At 46.0% G+C, this 24,804-nt stretch overlaps 1 protein-coding gene and 1 long non-coding RNA gene across 6 annotated transcripts in view; one reads left to right on the forward strand and one right to left on the reverse strand.

Moving 5' to 3' along the window:
- The first annotated feature begins 7,681 nt into the window (after nucleotides 1-7,681).
- Nucleotides 7,682-17,940, forward strand: LOC310754564. Its single transcript, XR_014543860.1, has 4 exons — nucleotides 7,682-8,967; nucleotides 9,827-10,044; nucleotides 14,736-16,474; nucleotides 16,704-17,940. It is a non-coding gene; the product is annotated as an uncharacterized lncRNA (long non-coding RNA).
- NACC2 (NACC family member 2) overlaps nucleotides 13,608-24,804 on the reverse strand; it is a 63,523-nt gene continuing 52,326 nt past the window's right edge. For all 5 annotated transcript variants that reach the window (XM_083596417.1, XM_083596414.1, XM_083596416.1 and 2 more), the window contains exons 3-6: nucleotides 24,187-24,354; nucleotides 23,069-23,174; nucleotides 21,539-21,636; nucleotides 13,608-19,925 (exon numbers count right to left, since the gene is read on the reverse strand). In XM_083596417.1, coding sequence (XP_083452543.1) covers nucleotides 19,411-19,925; nucleotides 21,539-21,636; nucleotides 23,069-23,174; nucleotides 24,187-24,354 — 887 coding nt within the window. In that variant the 3' untranslated portion in view covers nucleotides 13,608-19,410. The remainder of the gene's footprint in view (nucleotides 19,926-21,538; nucleotides 21,637-23,068; nucleotides 23,175-24,186; nucleotides 24,355-24,804) is intronic.

The raw sequence follows: 24,804 nt of genomic DNA on the forward strand, positions 1-24,804 counted from the left end.
CTCCCTGGTGTCTCCAAAGAGGGTTGACTTGAACACCCGCAGAAAGTGAGTGTGGGGAGGTTGGATCCCACTCGTGTCATAGTCTCAATTCTCGCCCAGAAACAGAAAACATTTCAAAGGTGTTTTTTCACAATAGGTTTTGACAATTTGATTTAGAAGGCACAGAAAGGCAAAGGCAAAGCCATCCTTCGTGATGGATTAGTGATGCTCTAGAAATGACAAAGCCCCACAAGAGGGCAGAGGAGGGCTGGAAGCACCAGCCAGAAAAGATTGAATCATCTCCACCGCATAGAATCACAGAACTTTAGAGTTGGAAGGGACCCCAAGGGTCATGTAGTCCAACTCCTTGCAATGAGAGGGTCTTGGGGGTAGCAGCCGCTTAGAACATCTGCTGTGATTGATGGATTCCCATTAGCAACAATACTTAACTGGAAAGTGCAACACACACTTCTTTTATTGCATTTTACCTATTTACTTCAAATTAAAGCAATGAATTTCATTCAAACTTGACTTCCCTTGCAATGCAAGGTACAGGGTGGGCACAAACAAAGAGACACACGACTCCAAGGCAGGCAGAAAATAAGAAGTCAGATGAATACACCTGGACTCCCCTGACATCAATTCAGCCTACCAGCTCCTGACCAGGACCGCCCCTCTTCCCCAGCCAAATAAAACTCCTTTCCCAGGCTGATGAAAGCAAAGGGACATCAGCAGCCATGGGAGAAAGCCAGACACTTCTGTTTTGATTCCTGGCACCCTGCTTTGGGGATCTGAACTGAAAACTTTGTTGCCAGGTTGAGACGCGCCCGTTCAAGGCAGCACCTAGAGCCTGACTCCTGAAGGGGACTCATCTTGGGATTCTTATGGCCTCCCCTTTCCCCACAGGAAGTTTGGGGGCAGCAGGAGAGGGTAACAAGTTATGCTGTGGATGGTTTGAAAAGGGGCTCCAGTTCCACCACTTTCCTTCACTGGAAATTGTTGGCTGGGACATGCATGTGGTGTTGCTATTTTCACCTGTGCTGCAATGTGGCTGCTAAACAGTGTTATGTGACCTCAACATTGCAACACTTCTTTCCCCACGTTTCTAGGGTGAGAAGGGTTTTTTTGTGGGGGTGAGGGTTTTTCCTGGGAACAAGCCATTCCCCCATGCAACCTGCCAGATTGGTTTATGCTCCGACGGCCTCAGCTCAGTATACCTGAAGGAGCGTCTCCACCCCCATCATTCTGCCGGGACACTGAGGTCCAGCGGCAAGGGCCTTCTGGCGGTTCTCGCACTGAGAGAAGCAAATCTACAGGGAACCAGGCAGAGGGCCTTCTCGGTAGTGGCACCCGCCCTGTGGAACACCCTCCCATCAGATGTCAAAGAGATAAACAACTACCTGACATTTAGAAAACATCTGAAGGCAGCCCTGTTTAGGGAAGTTTTTAATGTGTGACATTTTAATGTATTTTTAATCTTTGTTGGAAGCTGCCCAGAGTGGCTGGGGAAACCCAGCCGGACGGGCGGGGTACAAATAATAAATTCTTCTTCTTCTTCTTCTTCTTCTTCTTCATCATCATCATCATCATCATCTCCTCCTCCTCCTCCTCCTCCCAGATTCATCAGGCAAACCTCTAGCCACCCTTGCACTGAGCTTTGAATGATCTTGAGGATTGAGATAATTAATTCTTTTTTGTCTTTTCCAAATATTCATAAAGCCCTATTGCTGTGCCGTTTATTCCTTGATGGTTTCCTTAATGGGGTGGCTAGCGTCACTTGATTTCCAGTATTTTACAGACCCAGCTCCATTACTTTGCTTAACTGCGTGCCCTAACTGGGTAAAGTTGGGTTTAGATGCTTAAAGCCTATGTACTCAATATACCTGAAGAAAGCATTACTGTCCTAGTACAAAAGTTGTATAAACAGATGGTTTGCCTCTGGAAGGAACATAGAAGAATAGAATCACAGAACTGTAGAGCTAGAAGAGATCCTGATGGCCATTTAGTCCAGTGTTCCCCAACCTTTTTCCGACCATGGCTCCCTTCCGACCTGGTTTCCTTCCTGTGGCCCACCCCATGGGCATAGCTGAAGGGGGCAGGGGAGAGCAGCTGCCCCCCATAAGTAACAAATCAATACAAATCTGAGGTTCTGCCCCCCTAACAAAAATCCTGGCTACACCCATGCTACCTTCCCTCCTACTGGTAGAAAGTTAGCTATTTAAATGTTTTGTTTGTAAATAGAACATGTTATATTTATATTTTTTATTGTTTATACAAAATACAATTACATAAAATGATAGAAACAAAATGAAACATTGTTGAAACAGAAAAACATAGAATCATCTTTCTAGTGCAACCCCCTACAATGTAGCAAACTCTGCTAAAGCATCCATGACAGATGCCCATCCAACCTCTGCTTAGAAACCACCAAGGAAGTTGAGTCCAGAACCTCCTGAGGGAGATCCATCTTCTATGTTTTAAAAAAGTAAACAATACTTAATTGACCCTAGTTATTTGACACAGAGGTGGAAACCTACAGATACAGTCCAAAAGGTGCACAGGGAGTTCTGTATATATGGGAGAATCTTAAAAAGAAAGTGGTCCTCGCTGACTTGGTGCAAAAAGCTCTTGTCATTCAGAGAAGCCCTGGCTGCCTAAATAAAACACTATAGCCCCCCACACCCTTACCTGGGAGTAAGGCCCACTGAACTCGGTGTGGCTTTCTTTTGAGTAGACTTAGTTATTTACTAGATGCAAGTCAGAAACACCAGATAACCCCACTCAGCTAGGCACTGGGGTGGATTTCACCGGGTGCCTTGCAGAGCCAGGCTGACGGGCCCTGCGTCACTTGGCAACATCCGAAGGCCCTGATCCACTAGGTGCTGGGGTGGATTGCACCCTGCACCTTGCAGAGTCAGGCCCAGGCTGCCACCGCATCCAGCACTGGAAGCACCAACAAGCAGCTCCGGCTTGCCCAGCCCTAACAATTGCTGCCCCACCACTGCACTCACCTGACCTGGGGGTTCTGGACAGCAGGCTCTACTGGTCAAAATGGGAGGCTCAGCAATCACCCTCTCCCTCCAGAAACAAACCAGGACTGCTCCAAGAAAACCCATGTGGCAAAAAGGAGCATTAGGACCTGGTTGGCCACCCTCTTGCCAACTTGTGATTGGCCAAGCAGATAGCAGGTCAATCAGGATTTTTTAAAAAAAATGATTTCCCCCTTTACTTCTCATTTCCCTCTGTGGCCCCCTAGCCTTGTGCTGTGCCTCACCCCTATTTACAGGATTTTCACCTGTGGCCCCCTTGGAATATCCTGGGGGCTCCCAGGGGGCCGTATGGCCCCGAGTTGGGAAACACTGATTTAGTCCAACCCCCTGCAATGCAGGAATCGTGGCTAAAGCATCCCTGACAGGTGGCCACTCAATCTCGGATTAAAATCCTCCAGTGAACTAGAGACCATCACCTTCCAAGGGAGTCTGTTCCACTGAGATAACTTAGTTCATAGAACATGAGACATCTGAGGGTGATGGGTTTGAGCCCCACATCGGGCAAAAGATCCTTGCATTGCAGTGTGTCGGACTAGAGGACCCTCGTGATTCCCACCCCTGAACAGAATTCCATACCCAGTCTGCATTTGTAAGAACTCATTCATTTAGTGTGGAAGCACCTGTACTTTGGAACTCCCTGTATCTTAATATCAAGCAGGTGCTTTCCCGGTATTCCTTTGGTGACTGCTAAAAGAATTCCTGTTTTGATAAGCCTGTCCATATGCTTAGAAAGCTGATGTAAATTTTAATCTGTTTTTGTATTTTAACTTTTGTATGTTTTAAAGTATTGTTGTATTTTTTTCCTGGATTTTAATGTTTTATCTTTTTGGTAACTGCTTTTTGTTTTGTTTAAAGCAATCAAGTGGCATAAATTTAAATAAGCAGATAGATGCTATGGGCTCAGTTACTCTGAGCTGGACTGGGAAAGTCAGTGTCACTATGAGCAGAAAGGGGACCTGCAACAAAAAGGGTGCAGTGTATCCTCATCCCCTGAGAAGCGTTCAGCTCTTGCACAGCACCCCAGGCCCTTATGGCCTCCCCCCAGGTTGCTAGCACATTGTGTAAGGATTTCAAACAGGAATTTCGGCCCATCCTCAATGCCTCCTTTTTTCCATTGCATGTCTTGCAGCTTACTTCGGCATGTGGATACTTTCCTCTTCAACCTGGTGCTCTATTCCTCTTGGCCTCCAACCACCTGAGCTGGCTATTAGAGGGGAATCTATTTTGCACTGCCTCTTCTCCCTCTTTATGGAACAGAATCTCAGGAGTCCCTGCATGGATGGACTAACTCTCAAAGTATTTTAAAAACAGCTTAATAGACTGTGCTGTTCCTGCCCAGATCCCATTTTCAGCAACCGAACCCCACAAAGGACAGGTCTTGTTTTCCCCAATGCTGTGAGGAGGCAGGGAGCTTTCTGAGGGGGCTTGCATTTTACTTAAGAACCTAGAAAGAGAGTGTGCATTATGGCATGTTTTATCGGGGGGGGGGGGACCCTCTTCCCCATTTTGCCGTAACACAAAGCAATAAAGATGAAGGCCGACAGAACCCTTCTCATCTGGCATCTCAGGCTCGTAAATGAGTCTCATATTTATAGTGCTACAGCAGAGAGGAAATGACTATTGAGCACCTGATTTAGCCATTCAAATTCTTTGTAGTGCTTTAGATTAATAAAAAGAATTTAATAACGAATCAAGATGGTTTATATGGCATGGGAATCACAGCTACTGTACTTCCATTGCTGAAAAGTGGGAAGTGGGAAGAGAAAGAGGTGATATAAGCTATGGTAAAAATGACAAAAAAAAACCCTACCAATTCCAGTTATATACAGTGCTCTATGGGTTTGCTTGCTTTTTTTTAAGCCAATAAATATAATTGAGTCTTCTGCCCATTTGAGATGATTTGGTGGGAACCTATGTAATTTTTTGGTTACAAACCACCTCATCCTCAGCAGCTTAAGAAAGCAATTAAATGCAAAATAAATTCTACTGTCAGTGCACTTAAAATCAGATCAAGGCTCATTTACTACCACCAATGAATCAGTTATTCATTTCCAGCCTGCAAACAGTCTACTCCGTTCGTCTCCTCTCCACCACTATATTTCTAAATGCTGCAGCAACCAGTTAACCTTTGCACAGCAGCAAGTAGCTTAAAATGTTCTCAGTGCAGTTAGGAGTCACAGAATCAGAACTATAGTGTTGCAAGTGATTCAAAGAGCCATCTAGTCCAACCCCCTGCAATGCAGGAATCACAGCTACATCAGCCGGACTGCTGGGGTTCCTCTGGCTGAGCATGTGTCCTTGCTACTCTGTGACTGTGGCTTCTAATCTGAGAAGCTGGTCTGGTCTTATGATGTAAAGGTAAAGGGACCCCTGACCATTAGGTCCAGTCACGGACGACTCTGGGGTTGCAGCGCTCATTTCGCTTTACTGGCCGAGGGACCCGGCGTACAGCTTCCGGGTCATGTGGCCAGCATGACTTAGCCGCTTCTGGCGAACCAGAGCAGCACACGGAAATGCCATTTACCTTCCCACCGGAGCGGTACCTATTCATCTACTTGCACTTCATAATTTCGAACTGCTAGGTTGGCAGGAGCAGGGACAGAGCAACGGGAGCTCACCCCGTTGTGGGGATTTGAACCGCCGACCCTCTGATCGGCAAGCCCTAGGCTCTGTGGTTTAACCCACAGTGCCACCTGTGTCCCGTCTTATGATGTAGGTGTCCTTAAAAACAAAGGGAGACCTGAGTGAGGTGCAATGGGTGATTCCTGCAGAAAAGACCTTTTCAGTGGTGAACCCCTCCCTCCGGTAATGGAAAGTTCTTCCCAAAGAGAAACCTGAGAACTTCCAAGAAAACAAAAGTCTCCAAGGAAGAAATATGCCTAACAATTGCTACAGTTTGATACAATTTCCTTCATAAGTCATCTGCCTATGCTTAATTTATTCATGGGCATCATTTTAATGCAACATCATACATATTCATGCCATTATTGATGGCTGTGCTAGAAAATGCTTGCACCATTTCAGAGAATTGTAAGCACAGCTCCCACTGCTCCCAAGAAAGTCTTCCGGGCCTTCCTGGGGCTTTCCTGACACTACAGACAATATTAATATTAACAATATTATTAACCAATCACATGGTCAGAGATGCTTGCTAAAGCCACAGTGGCTTAGCATTAACATGCATTTGCTGCAAGCTCAGGGATGAAATAGGATGCTTCACGAAGTTGACAGGGAGATCTGTTTTGGAGTCAGTCCCTCTAAGTCTCACATGTAGCCACAACTTGATTTGAATTCTCAACTGCTGCAAATGGGTCTAGCTGTGGCTTGTTCAACATACAGCCACCACCTGCCAAGGAGGGGGCCCAGACAGCAGCAGCAGCAGCAAAGAATACATGAAATGGCACGGCACTGGTAGCATTTCCCTACTTTTAAATTGTGAAATGAATGCTGTTGGGATAGAGCACACAGCTTCTATGAAATCGTAACAACTTTCAAACATAGGGCATCCTTTCTTCCAGACATCACAGCTGAGCACAAACAATTTCTGAAGCTACTTTGCTTCCACAGGATAGGCCCTGCCTGCCACTATGAAACACAGACATCAGTCTAAAATCTCTTATACCTTTTATGTAAAGCTGGTACTTACCATGTTGTTACAGTAAGTGCCACATTTTTAACCAATGCTTTTCTTCTAGAAAAAAATGGTGCCAGTACTGCGTACTCTTGAGTACCCCTATAAAAAAGCACCGTCTATTCCTACAAAGGTCTTCCATCTGAATTTACCTAAAAATTTTACCTAAACGATGTCTCGTGCTTCTCTGTCAGCTATCACACATAGGAAGGTGGCCAATACACGGTCAGACCATTGACCCGTCTTGCCCACCTGCATGGACTAGCAGCAATTCTCCAGGCTTCAGGCAAGATTCCAGCCCTACCTGGGGGAGATGCTACCTGCAGACCACGCTCTACCACTAACCAAACCAGAGATGCTTCCTGCCACCCTCTGCAGGGCCTTTCGTAAGCCTCACATTCACAGGGGAGAACAAGGCAAAGGAGGGAAACTCAGCAACAGCAGGAGAATGGCTGGTGCTCTGGTGACCCCATGGACGGTGCGCTGGGAAGCTGTCCCACAGAGCAGCTCAGTCATCAGCAGTAGCCAGGCAGGGGCATTTTTTGCCGTGCAAAAGGCAGGCGGCCTCAATTCTTCCAGGCTGCCCAAAGGGCCGGTCATCCATTCACCCGTTTGTTTGGCTGCGTGGGGGTGAGAGGGGCGGCGAATGGGGCGAGGCAGGCAGAAACCGGGCGAGCCCCAACGAATCCGCCCAGCCTACTCCGCAGGGCTGTTGTGGGGATTATCACTACGGGGAGGAGGGCAGCGGGTCCACGTGCAGCGCCCTGAACTCCCTCAAGGGGCTGAAACACCATCGCCGTCGGGACCGCCCCGCCTCCAAGCATTATCGGGATCCTCCCGCCTCACACTCTCAGGAGAGGGACGGACGGGCGGCGGCGGCGGCACCACGACTTAGCTGACTCGTCCGCTCCGTCTTCTTGCCTTCCTTACTTTGAGCCAGCGGCAAGGAAAGAGTCGCGCGGGCCGATGGCATCATCGCAGGGCGCCAATCCGCCGCAGCCTCCAAGGCGGAAGTGCGAGCCGGGAAGCGGTTACCTAGCAACGGAGAGGAAAAGTCCGAGGCCTGCTGGGCCTTTGGAGTACATCTATGACATGCGTTAAACTGGTTTTCATATTGCTTTAAAGTTTAAACCAATCGTGGTTCTGCTCCCCCCTCCCCCGAAAAAGAAAATAATACTGTACTAGGAACTTTAATTTGTTTAAGATGCTGAGGATGGTTAGGAGGCTCTACAGCTACAATTCCCGGAGTTCCTTGCGAAAAGGGATTGACTGGTAAACCACTCTGCAATTTGCAACCCTGGGAAGGGGGAATGGGGGCGATATCCTAACTCCCGAACTACAGCTCCCAGAAATCTTGGTTTGGGGGGAGCCATGGCTCTTTAAAGTGGTCTCATAACGTTTTCAGTGCATAGTGTGAATGTAGCTTTGATTTGCTTTTTCCTGCCTGGTAAGAGAAAGTTAGAAGAGTGGAGGGCAGGATGGGACCTCTGGCCCTCCAGTGGTTGTGGGAGGCTGACCAATCCCCTCGCCCCTTCCCCCTAGCCACACTAGCCAGTGCTGATGGGGGCTACAAAGAGCAGCCACATTTGGAGGCTCGCAGGTGCTCCTCACCCTTGTCATAAAGCTACCCTCCCTTTTTTTCAGGGGGCTCCAACTGAGTCCATCAACAATTCCCACACTGGGCAAATTCATTGCCCTGTTGAATGTTTAACTGTAGTAAAACAAGGCATTTTCTTTAGGATTGGGAAGTCAACCATTATTTTGTTACGCTGTTAACTGTGCAACTGGGTTTTTATTTCAGTTTCCCCCATAAATTTTACCCCACACCTTCAGCCTGCAAGGACAGCTAACACAAAGGGGAAAAAAAACAATATGGGATAAAATCAGTTGCTGATAATATGTGGCTTCCCACAATACCCAGATTATTTTGCTTCTCCTACAAATTTCCTGGGAACCACCTTAAGCCCACAAATTTCCCTTGATCACTTCTTGCCGTTTTTGTTTTCAAAAAGAGATTTGGGAGATGTGGTTCATTAGTACCACCTCTCAAGAGCTGCTTCCCAGACGACGACTTCTTTTTTATGACTTCCTGCATTCTACCAAATATGTCAGCAAACTTTAAATACCTCTCCTTCTCTCCCCTAGAAACCAGTTTATGGACTCTTCCATGAAGAAGAGGACAAGAAGTGAAGGAGAAGCCCTGCCTCTATTCCAGAACAGTTTTTACAATTAACAGAATATATGTACAGCCCGAGCTTACAGCACACAACTGATTCTGATTAAACATTAAGGAAGAACTTTCTGATGGTAAGAGCTCTTTGACAATGGAAAGGATTTCCTAGGAAGGGGGTGGACTCCCCTTCATTGGTGGTTTCTAAACAGAGGTTGAATGGCCATTTGTCAGGGATGCTTTAGCTGTGATTCCTGCATTGCAGGTGGTTGCATTAGGTCAGGCATCCCCAAACTCGGCCACCCAGATGTTTTGGGGCTACAACTCCCATCATCCCTAGCTAACAGGACCAATGGTCAGGGATGATGGGAACTGTAGTCCCAAAACATCTGGAGGGCTGAGTTTTGGGGTGCCTGCATTAGGTGATCCTTGAGGTCCCTTCCAACTCCACAGCTATGATTCTATGAAAATGATGTGGGGAAGCATTAAGTCATCACACTTGAGTGCCACCATTCTGTACACTGCTGTTGCAATTGCCACAGATGAGATGGCAGGGTGGGAAGAAGTGATCCCCAGTGCTAAGAAACCAAGAGGTTGAGTTTCCCTGTGACCCAGGGCTAGGGAATATCTATGTTGTACTATTTACAGATAGGTAGCCGTGTTGGTCTGCCATAGTCAAAACAAATTTTTTTTTTCCTTCCAGTAGCACCTTAAAGACCAACTAAGTTAGTTCTTGGTATGAGCTTTCGTGTGCATGTGTGCATGCACACGAAAGCTCATACCAAGAACTAACTTAGTTGGTCTTTAAGGTGCTACTGGAAGGAAATTTTTTTTTTGTTTTGACTATGTTGTACTATTTTATTGTTGTTAGCCACCCTGAGCCCGGCTTCGGCTGGGGAGGGTGGGATATAAATAAAGTTATTTTTCTTCTTCTTCTTCTTCTTCTTCTTCTTCTTCTTCTTCTTCTTATTATTATTATTATTATTATTATTACAGCTCTACAAATGTTGATGGACTCTTAGCTCTTCTCAGACCCTGCAGCCAGTATGGCCGGTGGCCAGGGATAAAAGTATTATGCCAGATTTTCATGAATATGATTTAAGGGACCCACACATTTTAGATTTCACACTTCTCCCAGGCAAATCCAGCAGTAAAGGAAATAAGATAAAGCTCCATGGCTATGAGGAAGAGCTGCACTAGGCAGTGTTTCTAAGGTAGGGGCACTTATTTATTTAAGAGAGTTCTCTCCACTTCAACAGCAGGGAAAGGTACATGGAAAAATGTAGGTGAGTTAATTAAATAATAATAATAATAACCAACATTTCCCAGTCTACACATTTGGCATTAAACAGGATGAGTAACCAGTTCCATGATTCCACCAAACCAGCAGTTGTAGCTGCAGTTGTTCAGCACCAATTAGAGGACAGTTCCACAGTCCCAAAAGAAAAAAAATGCAACCAAATATTCACACAGTTGGGGGTTTTTTTAAAATGCAAAAGTTGCCAATTGGGGTGGGGAGGCCAAAACAGCAGACCCTTCCTCACGCTTGTTCTCAGGCAGTTTTTCCAGCTTTGCATTTGCTCTGGTGCTGCCTCCTTCTGGAAAGGCTCCTTTACTCTAGGAACTGTGTCATGAAGGAGCAAATAATTCATTCCTATTTCTTATTCCTGCAACCGACCACCATCCATCCCCTACTGACAATACTGCAAGCCAAAGACCTCATTTGGGAAATGGCATTGATAAGTAATCAGTGTGAAGTATGGGAGCATCTGGGCTTTGGCTTTCCTAAAACACTGATGCCTGCAAGAAAAGGGAAAGTCTGATTATAGCAACTCATTTAGAATAAATCAGTTTGGAAATGGCTTCTATAACACAGTAGGAAGTTTTATGATTCTACATTACAATGGTTTAGGGGGCCCCTCCTATCCATAGGAAAGAAATTAAATGGCTGTGGTTTGGGAGCAATTGCTTTATATATATTTTAGGTAACTAGAGGAAAATGCAACTTTGCAGCATTTTAATGGTCAATTTGCCTAGGTAAACAGGCAGTAAACTGACAGTTACTGCCGCTATCATGCTTGATGTTGAACAGTGGCCTCGGAAATGGGCTGCAAGAGAAAAGCTCAAACCAGCCATGGATCCTTTAGGTGGCACTTTTACGTGGCTATAGTCTCATGCACTAACACCTGTGATGAAAACATCCTTTCTTACTATGTTTTGATACAACAGGGTACCTAAGCTCCAATTTAGGTCCTTAGTTGCTGTAAGAGCTAACTGCCCCCCCCCCCCAATACAGCTCATCTTTGCCCTGCTCAGTGATAATCCTAGCTGGCATACATCAAATTGATAAGACTGCGTATCAGTGATATCATCAGGATTGGATGCCGGGGGCAGAACTCTAGGATTCAGAATACGAGCCACCCACCCACACCATTCCACCATTCCCACATGCATCAGGGATAGCATACCATGTTTTGAAATAAGTAAAGCAACACACATTGGGCTCCAGAGACCAAAGTTCTCAAATGGCCTGCACTAATATCCAGGGGCTCTCTAAGCTTCAGAAAGGGGCCTGGTCCAGGCCTTATTTGGAGAATCCAGGAACCAAATGCAGGGCCTTTTGCAAACAAAACAGATACTCCACCTCTGAGCTTTTCCGAGCATTGAGAACTGGCTGGCTGCTGGCTGAGAGAATGGATGCTTCTTGAAAACACTGACGTGCTGGATTTAGAAGGTTTTAACAATGTATTTGGGTGGCATGCATATTTGTGGTACGATAAGGTCAAAGCACATAAAGCGTTTAAAAACCATATTGTCAGAAAAGCACTGTTTAATGTTTGGATAAGATATAAGGATCTGCTTGAAAATAAAACCCCAAGGTGGTTGTCACCAATGGAAGTGAAGGCTCAGAAAAAGCTCAATATGGAGGCCAAATGGCCAAAATACTGGGAAATTTTGGAACAAGAGGGAGACAGATTAAAACTGCAGAGTTTTGAAAAATTAAAAAATAGAGTGCGAGATTGGCTTCATTATTACCAGATAATGGAGGCATATAATTTGGACAAAAAAATTGGCTTCCAGGGGGAAAAATCAAAATTGGAAACAGAACTGCTAGATCCTAAAATTAAGAACTTGTCAAGAATGTATAACTTGTTGTTGAAATGGAATACTCAGGATGAAACGGTGAAATCTGCCATGATTAAATGGGCACAAGATGTTGGACATAATATTATGATGGCTGACTGGGAACAGTTATGGACCACAGGTATGAAGTTCACGGCATGCAATGCCTTAAGAGAGAATATAATGAAAATGATCTACAGGTGGTACATGACACCAGTCAAGCTTGCAAAAATCTACCATTTGCCCGATAATAAATGTTGGAAATGTAAAGAGACTGAAGGTACATTCTTTCACCTTTGGTGGACATGCCCAAGGATTAAGACTTTCTGGGAGATGATCTATAATGAAATGAAAAAGGTATTTAAATATACCTTTCTGAAGAAACCAGAGGCCTTTCTCCTGGGCATGGTCGGCCAATTCTTGTTTCTTCCTTATTGTGATGTGTTGTATTGTTTTTGTTTAAAATGGTGTTTTTTTACTTTTTCTTTCTGTAATCTTTAAAACTTTAATAAATATTATTTTTTTAAAAAAGAGAGAACTGGCTGGCTGGCAGAGTTGTCACTCCATGACTTATTACTTGACCATTTTTAAGTGGCAATGACAGAGACTAACCTCAGGGCCTTTGAAAGGAAAAGCAGCTGCTTGAGTTAGGTCTGTCAGGGCCCCTTACTTGGCCCACAAGACCATGTTCCCCTGCCAGTAGTGCCCACCTGTCCTACTCCTAACATGTGTGGGGCAAGGGAGGATGTGGCTTCCTGTCAAAAGTGGGGCTTGCTGGCATAAGCACTCAACTTTTCTTCAAGAAGCTTGATTTCAAGCCAATTCCCCAGGTTGGAGATGGGACTGGCACACGGCACAGCCACCATCTGTCTGTGCCATGTGCCCCTTACCTGGCCTGCCCCACCTCCCACACCATACCTCCCCCTACCCTGAACCACTGTGATTGGGACCTCTCCTGCTCTCTCCAGCTCCTCTTTTCTGAGGCACATCCCATAAAAAGCTCAGATTTAGAAGCATACAAGGTAAAAGAATTAAAATAATTTAAAACATTTTTTACAAATGGGGAAATAACAGAACTGAAACCAGCTAAACAATACCCCAACCTAAAGGTCTGTTCAGCTGCCTCAGCTTTCAAAGCTGCAGTCAGTCAGGGCCCAGCCCTCCTAGGCAAGGTGGAAAGATCTGAAAGGCAGGGAGCAGGTCCCCCAAGACTCACAACCAAGATGGTGTCTGAAAAGCTCAGCAGTCTCAGCTGCACCCGCACAACTCCTCTGTAGAATGAGTCCCCCTTTATCCGAGCAAAACACTATTTCTTCCTCCACTTGCCTTGCACTTTCACCCGTCTTAAAAGCAAACAGAACTCCAAAACAGGAATGTCATGGCCACCCCCAGAAGTGATGAGGAATAACCCTTTTTTGAAGATTCAATTGTGCCTCAATACTTACATATGAACACAACCTATTTATCTGTCAATAAACGGCACATAACACAATTCAGAGGGCTTATACTCACAGGCGCTGTATGTAGGGGACAGGACCAGATTTATAGGAAACCAGAATCATTCTACGCCCCACCCTACCTCAGCCCCTTCTTACCCCCATTGTACTCCAGAAATGATGGATGAGGGAGCAGGGCAGCAGAAACAAGAGACACATGGTTTTATTTACTTTATTATTTTGTAAATGTGAATTTTACAAAGCATTTTCATCATTAATGATCACATTTTTCCATGGATTTTTCATTATATGAAAAGCGCTACAACCATACTTTGAACTCTTGGAAGGGGGCTTGTGAAGAAGAGACATCTTGAAGCCACTCCCCCACGTTACCCCCGCCCCCGCCCAGCCACCTGACACTGTTCTGAATCTATAGTGTTAGCCATGGCTGTAACAGTCTCAAGCTGAGGGTTGGCACATAAATAACAAAGAGAATAAACAAAACTTTGCGTGGCTGAAACAACTCCAAAGCACTTCAAAATCTCCCCTATTAGCGCTGGGATTTTTAACTTTTCATTTATTTTTAACAGTCATGAGTTACAGTACTACTGGGTACTCTTGATAAAGACTCCAAGAGAAACCCTTTTGCTCTCTTAAGACTTTTCTCTCAGGCAGTTCAAAAGGATCTGCACACAATCTGAATCAAGTGCAATCCAAAGGTTCAAGTTAAACATATTTATACATTTTCTTGCTTAGCTATGACTTTATCATTTTTGAGTCTTAAAAATAGTATTGCAAGGTTGGGCTCCCTCCCCTCCACCTCAGACATAAAAGTGCAAAAAGGACGTTTGGAAGAAACAGAAGATTGTAAGTTCTTCAGCAAGGACAACACATGGGATCCCTCTTTCCCTCCTCTCATGCCAGCTTTGGCAGAGGCACAGATTGCCTTGCTCCAAGGTGGGCACCCAGTGAATTGACCACAACCCTCCATGGGCAGCCACAGCAACACTGTAACAGTGACACTGAAAGGCCTGGCCCTTTAAGACTGGTTAGGGATCCCTTAATGGCCACAGGAGATATGGTCAAAATGCACAGCACATATCACAGGCTGCATCATTTGGACAGCTGTGGAAACTCTGCTGCTCAGGGAAGACAACATCACAGAGAGGGCCTCTTCTCAGGCAAAGATGATTACATGTAAAGCAGCCCGTCTCCCCCGGGCACCTTTCCCCCGGAGAGCACCATGCCCAAACGGCTGTGCCCTTTTTAGGACTCCCCCCGTCTCCTGCCCTGTCAGGTGGGGATGGCACCAATTTGCTTTTCCTCTTTGCACGTAATGCTGCAAGGAAGAAGATGCAGGAAAGAGAAGTCACCAAGAGGGTCCCAATTCCTCAGTGATGGGAAGTACCAGGAAAGGTTGCCACACCAGGTGAGAAAAGTCACAACCTTTTATCCACCCTGGCAAATCAGCATCCTACAAAAAAAGCTAAACTTTCTAGCCAGGATGCTTTCCAGCACTTAATTAAAATGAGAAAGAAGAATTTCTTCAATTAAGCAAAACCCATTTCCAAACTGGATTCCCAGGACAGGTAAGAAAAAGTGGGGAACAGCCAAACATCTCTGGCAACTTGAGGGTTGAATTAGTGGCCATTTCAGTTGGAGCAAGAAGAGAATAACTGTCAGGGAAGTCTCAGAGCAGACAAAAGGACAGGACTTATGGCTTAACATGGTCTCACCTTTGCAATGAGATCAGATTTCTGGAAAAAAAAATTCCGAGTCTTGTTTTTGGCTCCAAATTTTGGTTTAGAGTGAAAAAAAACCCTGGAATTGCACACTTCTGAGCAAGGGTTAGGTAAAGAAACCTTGGAGAAGCCAGGCTAATTTACAAAGCAACTGCAATCTGGGGATGTTTCCATTGCAGAAAAGGAGGGGGTGGGAATGTTGGTTCAATTCTTATACTATGATGTGGCAACCACTAAATTCACTCGGTTTTCTCTCTCTTTAAAAAGGTGCTTGATATAACTTTTTTAATATATATATATATATATATAATATACACATGTAATATTGCTAACAGTCAAGCATTAAGAATAGAGGTGCAGACATACCATAAATACTTCTGCTTCCATTTTTATTTTATTTTTAAGATCTAGAGGGATGCCGTTTCCATTTCACATTATGCATCATCACAGTCAGAAAGCAACTCCCAGACACTCTCGTGACATTTCTAGCATTATTGTAAACAAAGAGGGGGAAATCAGGGCGGGGGGCATTCCTTCTGATCTGGCATTTTCCCCCCCTCTCTGTCCCCTCCGCATGGAAAACAAGTGATCCAAAAAGGGCTAAGGCACTCAGGAAATCCCGATCATTCTGGGCTTCATTCTCACTTTACATTCTTTTATTTTGCGACATTCTTCCTTCCCACCAGGGAGGAGACAATCACGATCCACAGATACGTCTTGGAAATCTGCCCTTAAGCCTCCACATGCGGATCTGGTTTAGTGCAAATGCTCATCCTCATCAAGAAGACAAGGAAGGCCCCCCTCCCCAAAAACAAACCATTCACATTTTTTTCAAGTTTACCTAAAGCTCTCTCTCTCTCTCTCTCTCTTTTACTAGAAAGTAAAAACAAACAAAGAAACCCCAAATAAAAATGTACATGAAATTGTGCTCGGTATAAAAATATATCTTAACTGTGCAATGCGACACTCTCTTCAGATTCTTTTCTAAGCCATTCAAGTATTTTCTTTATGTTCTGGTCATTTCATCATGGGGCCAGGGGCAGGTGGAACAGCTCCTGGATGCACTTTGTACCACCATTATTTTGGGTAGGGTATCCAATTGGAAGAGGAAATGACCCAAGGTAAGAAAGGCAGTAATCCTTTCAGTTTGATACCATCATATTTCATGGACCCAATCCCCCTTTACCACTGACTCAGGGAAAGATACAGAATGGGGGGTCACTGCCCACAGAGCTGCCCCTACTCACTGGACCATCTAGGGCAGATCATTACTCAACTGCTCACTCTGATAACAAAGTTCTCATTCACCTGCAAATGCAGAATTAGGCCCTTGAAGGTGTGGAGTCAACTGCCAGGGCTTCATGCCAGATCCCAGATGAAGGCTTGCCTTGCCTTACCTTCCCTATGGCACACAGGGCAAGGGTAGCAAGGACCTGTGGGAGTACCATGCCAACTACTAGTTGCTTGAAAATGCATGAGGGGAAAGGGCTGCTCTTGTACTCAGGCAGTGCTTGCGAGTTTCCTGTAAAAGGCAACTGGTTGAGCACTGTGAGGTTAGGATGGACTATATAGGCCAATGGCCTGATTGAGCTGCAGCTACAGAGGCATCCCGGCCAGAAAAAGCCTGGAGACACGTTGGCTCAGCCTCCTGGTGCTTCTCCCCCTCCTCAAGGCCTCACCCATCCACTTCACCAGTGCTCAGCTGGTTTTAATCCTTTGTGGGGTGGCACTGGTACAGATCAGGGACCACAGTTTTTTTTTCTTCAGGGCCCAGAATGAAGTTTCAAATATTGGCCAAAGGCAAGGACTCCCTCCAAAGCCTCCATGGTCACATGGCAAAGGGAGGAACCCCCAGGAAGAGAGTATACCCCCCACAACACCTCATGCCAGTGGCTCCAGCGCAGAGCCTCACCTGGAGCTCAGAAAGTATCCATTGCAGAGCTCTCAGAAGCTCCCACTGTCCTGAGCTTTCTGCACCTGAAAAATCCCCCCAAACTCAGTCTGTCTCCCCTCCCCCCTCAAGAGCCTGCTCTTTGTGGTCCCTTCCCAGAAACCCACACAGGGATCCTGCCTAGAAAAGCAGAGACAAACCCTTACATCAAGGAGGGTTTGGGCTAGGAATGGGGAGAGATTCCTAAGCAGCACACCCTTCATGGTGAAGCATCTCCTCTCACATACCAGGTGGGGGCCTTCCAGTAACTCCTGTGTTTCAATCAAGGTGACTGAATCTTGGGATAAACCATTCTAGAACGGCTAAGGGGATGGCTGCCAAGGACCCATTTTGGAGTTGGAAAAGGGGCAGATCCCAGAGCAAAAGCACCTTTCCCTTATAGAACTGTGGAGAGGAAAGGGGCCCCCAAGGGTAATCTAGGCAACCCCCTGCAACGGCCATCCAACCAGAGACCAGAGAAGGGGCCTCTTTGCCCTTCCATTTATGAAACAGCCCAGTCGGGGCATGGTGGCTTCCCCCTACTCTCTCCTCTGCCACGCCTGTCCGACATATATTAGGGGAAGGTGCTGAGTGCAGCAAAAATGAGGCTGCTCTCCCCCTGACACACAACCACCCAAAAAGCAAGCTAGGCTGCCTGCCTGCTTCCCCAGCCCAGATCCCACTCCAACCTGCTCTGCCTCTTGCACACATGCTGGTTCTCCTTTGGCCAAAGTTCGCTCTGCACCCAACACCTTTCAGATGTGAAAGTTGAGCTGTACCCCTCTAAGAAACACCCTACCAGACAAAGCAGCTCAAGCCATCAGAACTGAAAAACTTGTTCTCATATTTTACATGAGCCTTCTCAAAAAAAAAAAAAGAGTGGGATCAAATAGGAAAACACAGACCCTAAAAAGGAACAATAAGGTTTGGGGTAGGGTTGGACAGCCACCAAAGACATCCATTCTGGCCAAGTGTGCCACAAAACTCTCAAGTTAGTGACTCCCTTCTCACCTCTCCCTCTGATCTCTTTTCTCTTCCCTGTCTGCTCCTTCAGAAATGCCTTCAGAAATGCCAAGAACAGCAACTGCAGCCCACACTCTGGCCCAGTAGAGCCTTACCATATTCCACCTCCATCAACACACCACTCAATGCTAACAATAACCTCCCTCCCCGGTCCCATGAGATGCATCAGGATAGAGTGAGGCCCTCAGTATTAGCCCCCTGGGGGGCACCTCTGCCCAGCCCAAGCAGCTTTTGCCTTTCACCATCTCTGCCAGCAAAATTTCAGCATTAAACAAAATGAAGCTCAAAGATGCCCCTGTATCTAAGAGCAGGCCAAATAGTATCATGGGAGTCATTCTGGAATGTTTTGTGCAGCCACACACCCACACAAACACAATACTCCTCAGGACGAAATCCATGACACCCACAAATGGTGTCATGTGCCCAACCTGATTCAAATCATTTCAGAAGCCGAAGGGTGTTGCTGTGCCAGAAAGAGCCCTGCGCTCACTTTCCAAAAAAAAAAAAAGAAAAAGAAAAAAAAGAAGAAAAAAAAGAAACTCTGGGGGAAGCCATTGCCTGAGGGGGACACAAAGGAAAGTGTGGTGCCCTGGTGCCACTACCAGGCAGGGGCCACCATCAAGGGAAGAAAAAGGGCAATTAAGGCTTTCCATCCAGCAAATATCCTGAGCACTGGCCACCGGTGGAGTTTCCAGGCAAAAATGTCCCTTCGTCCCAACAGTACCTGCACAGGATATACTCCTAGTGGACTGTGCCTGAAAAAAATCCTCCCTGTCCACAAGTCAAACAAAAGGTCCAAGCAATGGAATTGTGCAGCAACCAAACCAAAACCTCACCCTACAGCAGCCAACCCCAGCAAGGCCTCCTCCTCATCCTCCATCAGCTCCTTGCCCCCTCCCCTCTCTGTACATGCCCCATCACAAGGAGGAGGAAGAGGAAAAGGAGGGCTGAGGATGGTGGTGGAGGAGGAGGAGGATGAATGGGGGAGAGGAATATCGCTTAGCTCTTTTGAAACAAAATCCTACTGCCTTCTAGACAAACCTCGGGATTTTTGATTTTAAAGGAGCCTGGGGTTTGTTTCATTTCCGTTTTCCGTAAGTAGGTTGCCTTAGGCCTAGAGTTGCTTACAGTATAACGAATGTGATATTTCCTTCATCCATCTTAAACACAAGCAGAATAAAAATCACATTTTTCTCAGGCAACAGTAGCAGTTCAGTAGGTAAATGGTTTGATCACATTTCTCTTTTTTCTGTATTAATAATGCATGCAAGCAGCTTTAGTATTAGAGATCCCTCGTTGGTCAAGCCCAGCATGATCCTGGCTCTTTCACAAAGTCCCTCCTCCTCCTCCTCCGTAGGGGCCTTCCGGTCGTCTTGCCGGAGTCTCCGGCCGGCTAGTGGACCCAGATGGGCCCTGTTCGAAAGGCGGTGTGGTGCTGTGGCTCTCCAAAGCCATTGCTTCTGGGCCAGCAGACTCCTGGATGACAGAACTGGCTCCCTCCCCCTGCTCATTCGGCTCAAACAGCTGGCTGGATCTGTTGCTCTGATCCACAGTGACCGTGTTAGTTCTCAGTGCCACAATGGTTCCAGAATCCCCCCTCCGCTCCGCATAGATCCGCTGTTCGAACATCTGAGCAGCGGAAGGCTGGAATTCAGGGTCCAGGGAGATACTGCTGGTAGTGGAGCCCATGACGGAGCGATACATCTCCATACCCTCCGGCAACATGGATTTGATCTTCGGCAGCCACCGCTTCCGCACCCGGCGGGCATTAGTGCACATGTCGGCTGCGATGACGTTCATCTCACTCTCCTTGAAACTTGGGGCAAAATTCTGGCAATACACTGCAAAGACAAGGGGGTGTTTTAGCTACAACAGAGGAAGAGTTTTAACATTTTTTTTTCAGCATCAGGAACAATGGCCGTAAAATTACAGATTGCATAAAGGCGCCTTTACAAGATTCGTAACATCCAGCACAGATAAGGAGACAGTGCTGGAAGGTCCCATAGTAGACTGTGAATTATTCACTATTTTAAGAAAGAAAGATTGAATGCTTCCAGATTTGCATTCAACAGCTTGAATCACACCTCACCCGGCTGGTAGGAAACTAGCAAGCAAGCACAGAGAAAACCAGACCCAGCCTCTGCAGATGACAAACAACTTGTACTTATTGAGAGCCTCTCTGGCATTGCTCAACTCAAGGCCTCCCTCTCCTCATCCCCCTTTCAGAGCCAATTCTCCCAGTCATGCAGCTGCCAGAGTCACGAACCCTAACCCTACCCTGCTTTTCAGGCCTTGATTTCCCAAGTCCAGACCTTGAGAGAGTCTCCAAGTCCTTCAAGAGCTGCACAGAAGGACATAAACCTGTAGTGGTAGAAGTTTCATGTGGCAGAATTTCCCCTTCTTTTTAAAGAAGCCCAGGCAGGCTCCTCACCTTCCGAAGCAAAACTGCACACACTCTTTAGAGCATACCCTCTGCTTTGGCTCTGCATGCATCTGGTCTCATTTGTCCTTATCAGATTTATGCTGCTGCATTTTAATTTGCTAGTGGAACTATTTAATTCTTGCAAGTTGCCTTGAGGATACAGTTGAAGTGCAAATTTCTGCCTCCCAGCACCGCCCTCCCAAGTGAATTTCCAATTGGCCTCTTCTGGCTCATGACCTCTCAGCAGTCTTTTTTCAGCCAACATGGCTTGGCCTGGCTCCGCCAGTGTCCAAATTCCCTGACACCCCTCTCTGCCTGCCCTTTCAACCAGGGACAACACTCTAAGGAGGGTCCCCTGTTTGGGGCTTCTTTCCACATTGCTGTCATGAGACAATGAGCATTTCATGAAACAGGAGGAGCTCAACCAATTGGGGCTGCCACAAAATAGCTTAGTAGAGAGAAAATCTGCTGTGGCCACAGACTCAAAGATCTTCCCTCTCAAAGATCTTCCCATGACTCAAAGATCTTCCCTCTCATGCCCTGACTTAAAAACAAACTTTGTCAGCACACACAAACGGCAGTAAACATTCCCCCCCCCTCTTCTCCCCCAACCTTATACTGTCTACAACATTACTGTCTCACATTGAATAGAACTGCCCTGTAGAAAGGACTTTATGATCTGAAAACAGAGATAATGCATGTACCTTTGTAACCCAACAAAATCTTTAATAAAAAGTTTTTCAAAAAGGCAGTAAACAGGGTTCTGACGCCAAAATGCAGGATTTTAAAGCTTTGGTGTCTTTTTAGAAGGAGCATTTGAATCCAGACCCCTTAGAATAATAGAGTAGCTCAGTCGGTAGAGCAAGAATCTCTTAATTATAATTGTAGATTACAGTATTGTAGAGGACCCATAGGTCTTCTAGTCCAACCTCCTGCAAGGCAGGAGTCACAACTAAAGGAAGATGTAAAATAAACCGAATAGCTCTCCATCTACCCTCAGAGGCTCCTTCTCCTCTTCCTCTCCACACTTACGTTTCACAGCATTAAGGACCCGGCTGTCCAGTGGCTTCCTGCTGGGATCACTTGTGGAAGACCGGATCCCAGTTCCGCAGCTGTTGGCCAGTGTGTTCCTGTCCCGGGAAGGAGTGGGAAGCAGAATCTCAAGAGCACATTCAAAGAAAACCCACAACTGGGATCCAAAGCATGGGAAAGAGCCCATTTCAGGCAGCAGATCTTGAAGGAGCTTCCATGGAGGAATGGGTGGGGGGAGAAGAGAGGGAGAAGCAGAAGCCCAAAGAGGTACACCCCCCAAGAAAAAATCTCATACAGGAGATAATACAAACCAATCAGTTGTGGCTTGTTGAGGCTCACTCTGTAAATCAGCAGAAATTAAGGAATCTTCACCATGGCCAAAGAACAAAATTTTTAAAAAGGTATTTCATAGTATTATAAATACTGAACACAATTCCAAATTACTTACACTGGATAAACCCCCCAAAGTTTCAGCTTTTCAGGGGGGAGAAAAGCACAACGGAGACATCAACCTACATGTCCATTTCTTAGTCAAAAGAAACCAAATCTATAGACCTACAGAGACATGCAGTTTCAAGAACTTCTGGAAGCTATTTCTTTGTAGGTGGTGCAAATATTAGTTGCTAAGAAGAGGCAAGAGAATTTTCACTTGCCAGTAGACTCGTCAGCCCATTTAAAGGAATTATTAAACATACATATTTATGCTCACACCAGTTATTTGAAGAATTGTCTGCATCTCATTCTGTGATTCTAGGATAAGGGACAAAATCTGTTACCATGTGTATTTCCAAATGTATTGACATGCAGTGTCCAATTTAGGCTCTGTGATGTCTTATTATACCTACGAGCATTTGTGTACACTGCACCTCCTTCAAAGAACAGCAAAATGAAAGTGGTCTGTCTGCCCTCGACCTGCGGATCCATATGCTGATGGTCCCAGATCTCCCCGCTCCCAGCGGGAGCTAAAACATTCTCTGCCCGAGGGCTGTTTTTCCCCTCTAGCCAACCTCCTGAAGGTTTCATGCCAGCGCTGAGTACAGCCACCTCAGACTCTTACATGTGCAAATGCACAGGATCTACACACACACACAAATTCCACCCAGCATGGTTGTTAATCTTAATCTGGTTTCCCTTTGTGCTGCAGTGTAGTGTCCCCAGGGCAGGGTTTAGCCATTTCTGATAATTGGTAAAGACAGACATGAAGGGCTCTAACCAGAGTAGGCCTGCTGAAATGAACAAACTTAAGCTAGTCATGTCTGCTAACTTCAGTGGGTCTACTCTGAACAGGACTAACACTGGACACAATCCCACGTCCTCATATTTATGTTTTCTGCTAGGAAACATGTCGCCTCCATTGACAGACAAATTAAAAACACTTTTAATTCCCATTAAGCAAAATGTGATGGGTAATTTCCCTCCCTTCCATCACTTAAAGCTCCTGCTCCCTCCAAACTTGGCTCCCTGGCAGCAGCTCAGAAGCTGGCTGGGTCAAGAGGAGCTAGGAGGACGGGCCCTTCCTTTGTGTCCTACCTGTCAAAGAACGTGGCCAGCAGGCGCCGCAGGAGAACTTTGTGCTTCACACCTGCACACAGGTGGCAGTTCATCAGCTGCCCCCGAGTGATGTAAACACCGGAGCCTGGGTGGAGAGAGAGAATCATAAAATTGTAGAGTTGAAAGGGACCCCAAGGGTCATCATGTCCAACTTCCAGCAATGCAGGAGAGAGCAAGTAAGAGGTCCAGAAGTCACACCCCCAGCTCTGCTCTGCAAGGTGTACAACAGGACACAAACATGCAAGCAGTTAATACTGACTCAGATCATCTTGAAGCATCAAAGACTTTTGACATACCCCAGAGAAGTGACCTGGGCAGCAGGAAAAAGAGTTGTCTGTGACCTGAGTGTGGCAACCCAAGGGAGGGTCCTCAGATCCCTCAGGATCACCACCCCCAGCAAAAGATCCAGCCTTTTCACTCTTTACTGGAATGGCCAGCAGTAAAGGCACATTCTCTTCCTGCCAGGTGAGGGCGCCCTGGCCCTGCCCAGCTCTAGCCCCTGCTCTCTCAGGGAGGCAACCTTTCTTCCCCCCACTGAAGGCCTGACAAGGGGGAAATGCTCTGGATTAGCTCTTTGGGGTCTCTTATCTAAAACTCCCTTCACACCTAAATACTGAGAAGTTGCTCAGGGAAGGTGGACACCAAGGTGGCCAGTCCATTTCATAAACAAAGCTTAGAAAAATGTAAGACCACATCACAGCTTTCACAGATACAATGTAAAGTAAATGAAATAAGAATCCAAGGAAGTTAGATTTGTTCTCAGAAGTGAAAGACAAGAAAGGGGGGGGAGACTCTACTTAAATAGATATCGCATTTACAATATTACCATAAATAACAAAGTAATTTTATAAACAAAATAAATTTAGGTCAGATTAATTTTATAAGCAAAATTTTCTACATTTTGGTTCACTGCAATTTATCTTTTCTAAATTTATTTTATTTTTAAATTAAAAAAACACCAAATCAAGCAGAAATTAAAAGATCCCTTGTTAATGAAACAAATAATTGCAAGAGTTCTACAATTTTTACAATTTTTAAGCCATGTTACTGCAACAAGTCCATAAGCATAAAGGAAAACCTGCCCCTGTGGTCCTTACCTGCCACGAGTTCAAGTTTTTCTCCAGGATCTCCTTCTGAGTAGAGTTTTGGGTGGCAGCGATACCCAATCTGGCTGATAAGGCTGGCAGGGAGGGCAACCAAGTCCCGCCTGATGAGGACACAAGAGCGGCTCTCCAGGGGCACCGGCTCCGGCTTCTCTTGAGGCCCTTGGGGAGAAGGAGGGAGGCATGAAAGAGCTACCCAGGATTGTAAGGGAAAACCCCGGGGTATCCCAAATGGCTGAGGCTGCAGGAACCCTGCTTTCTCTTGGGCCAAGAAGCCAAGCAGAAGCAGCCACTGCAAATGACCCCTGTTCTGGAGAGGCAGCAGTGGGAAATGTGAATAGATCCTGACAAGAGGGTTGGGGAAGTAGGCCCAATAGTTACAGCCAGGCCACACTGGTTATGTTCTACCTCCACTCTCGAAGGCAGAATTTATTGTTCATTTATAAGTAAAAATATTTATGACGCCATTTCCTAAGGGACTGATAGGGTGGTGCATGGCACGCAACGGAACACAAAACACTAGCAAAACTTTATGTAAACCGCTTTGAGGATTTTTCTGACAATCAAGCGGTATATAAAAGTTACAAAATAAACAAATAAGTAACACTGCAC

This window comes from Podarcis filfolensis, assembly GCF_964270895.1.
Source record: "Podarcis filfolensis genome assembly, chromosome: Z".
In the NCBI taxonomy this organism is placed as follows: Eukaryota; Metazoa; Chordata; class Lepidosauria; order Squamata; family Lacertidae; genus Podarcis; species Podarcis filfolensis.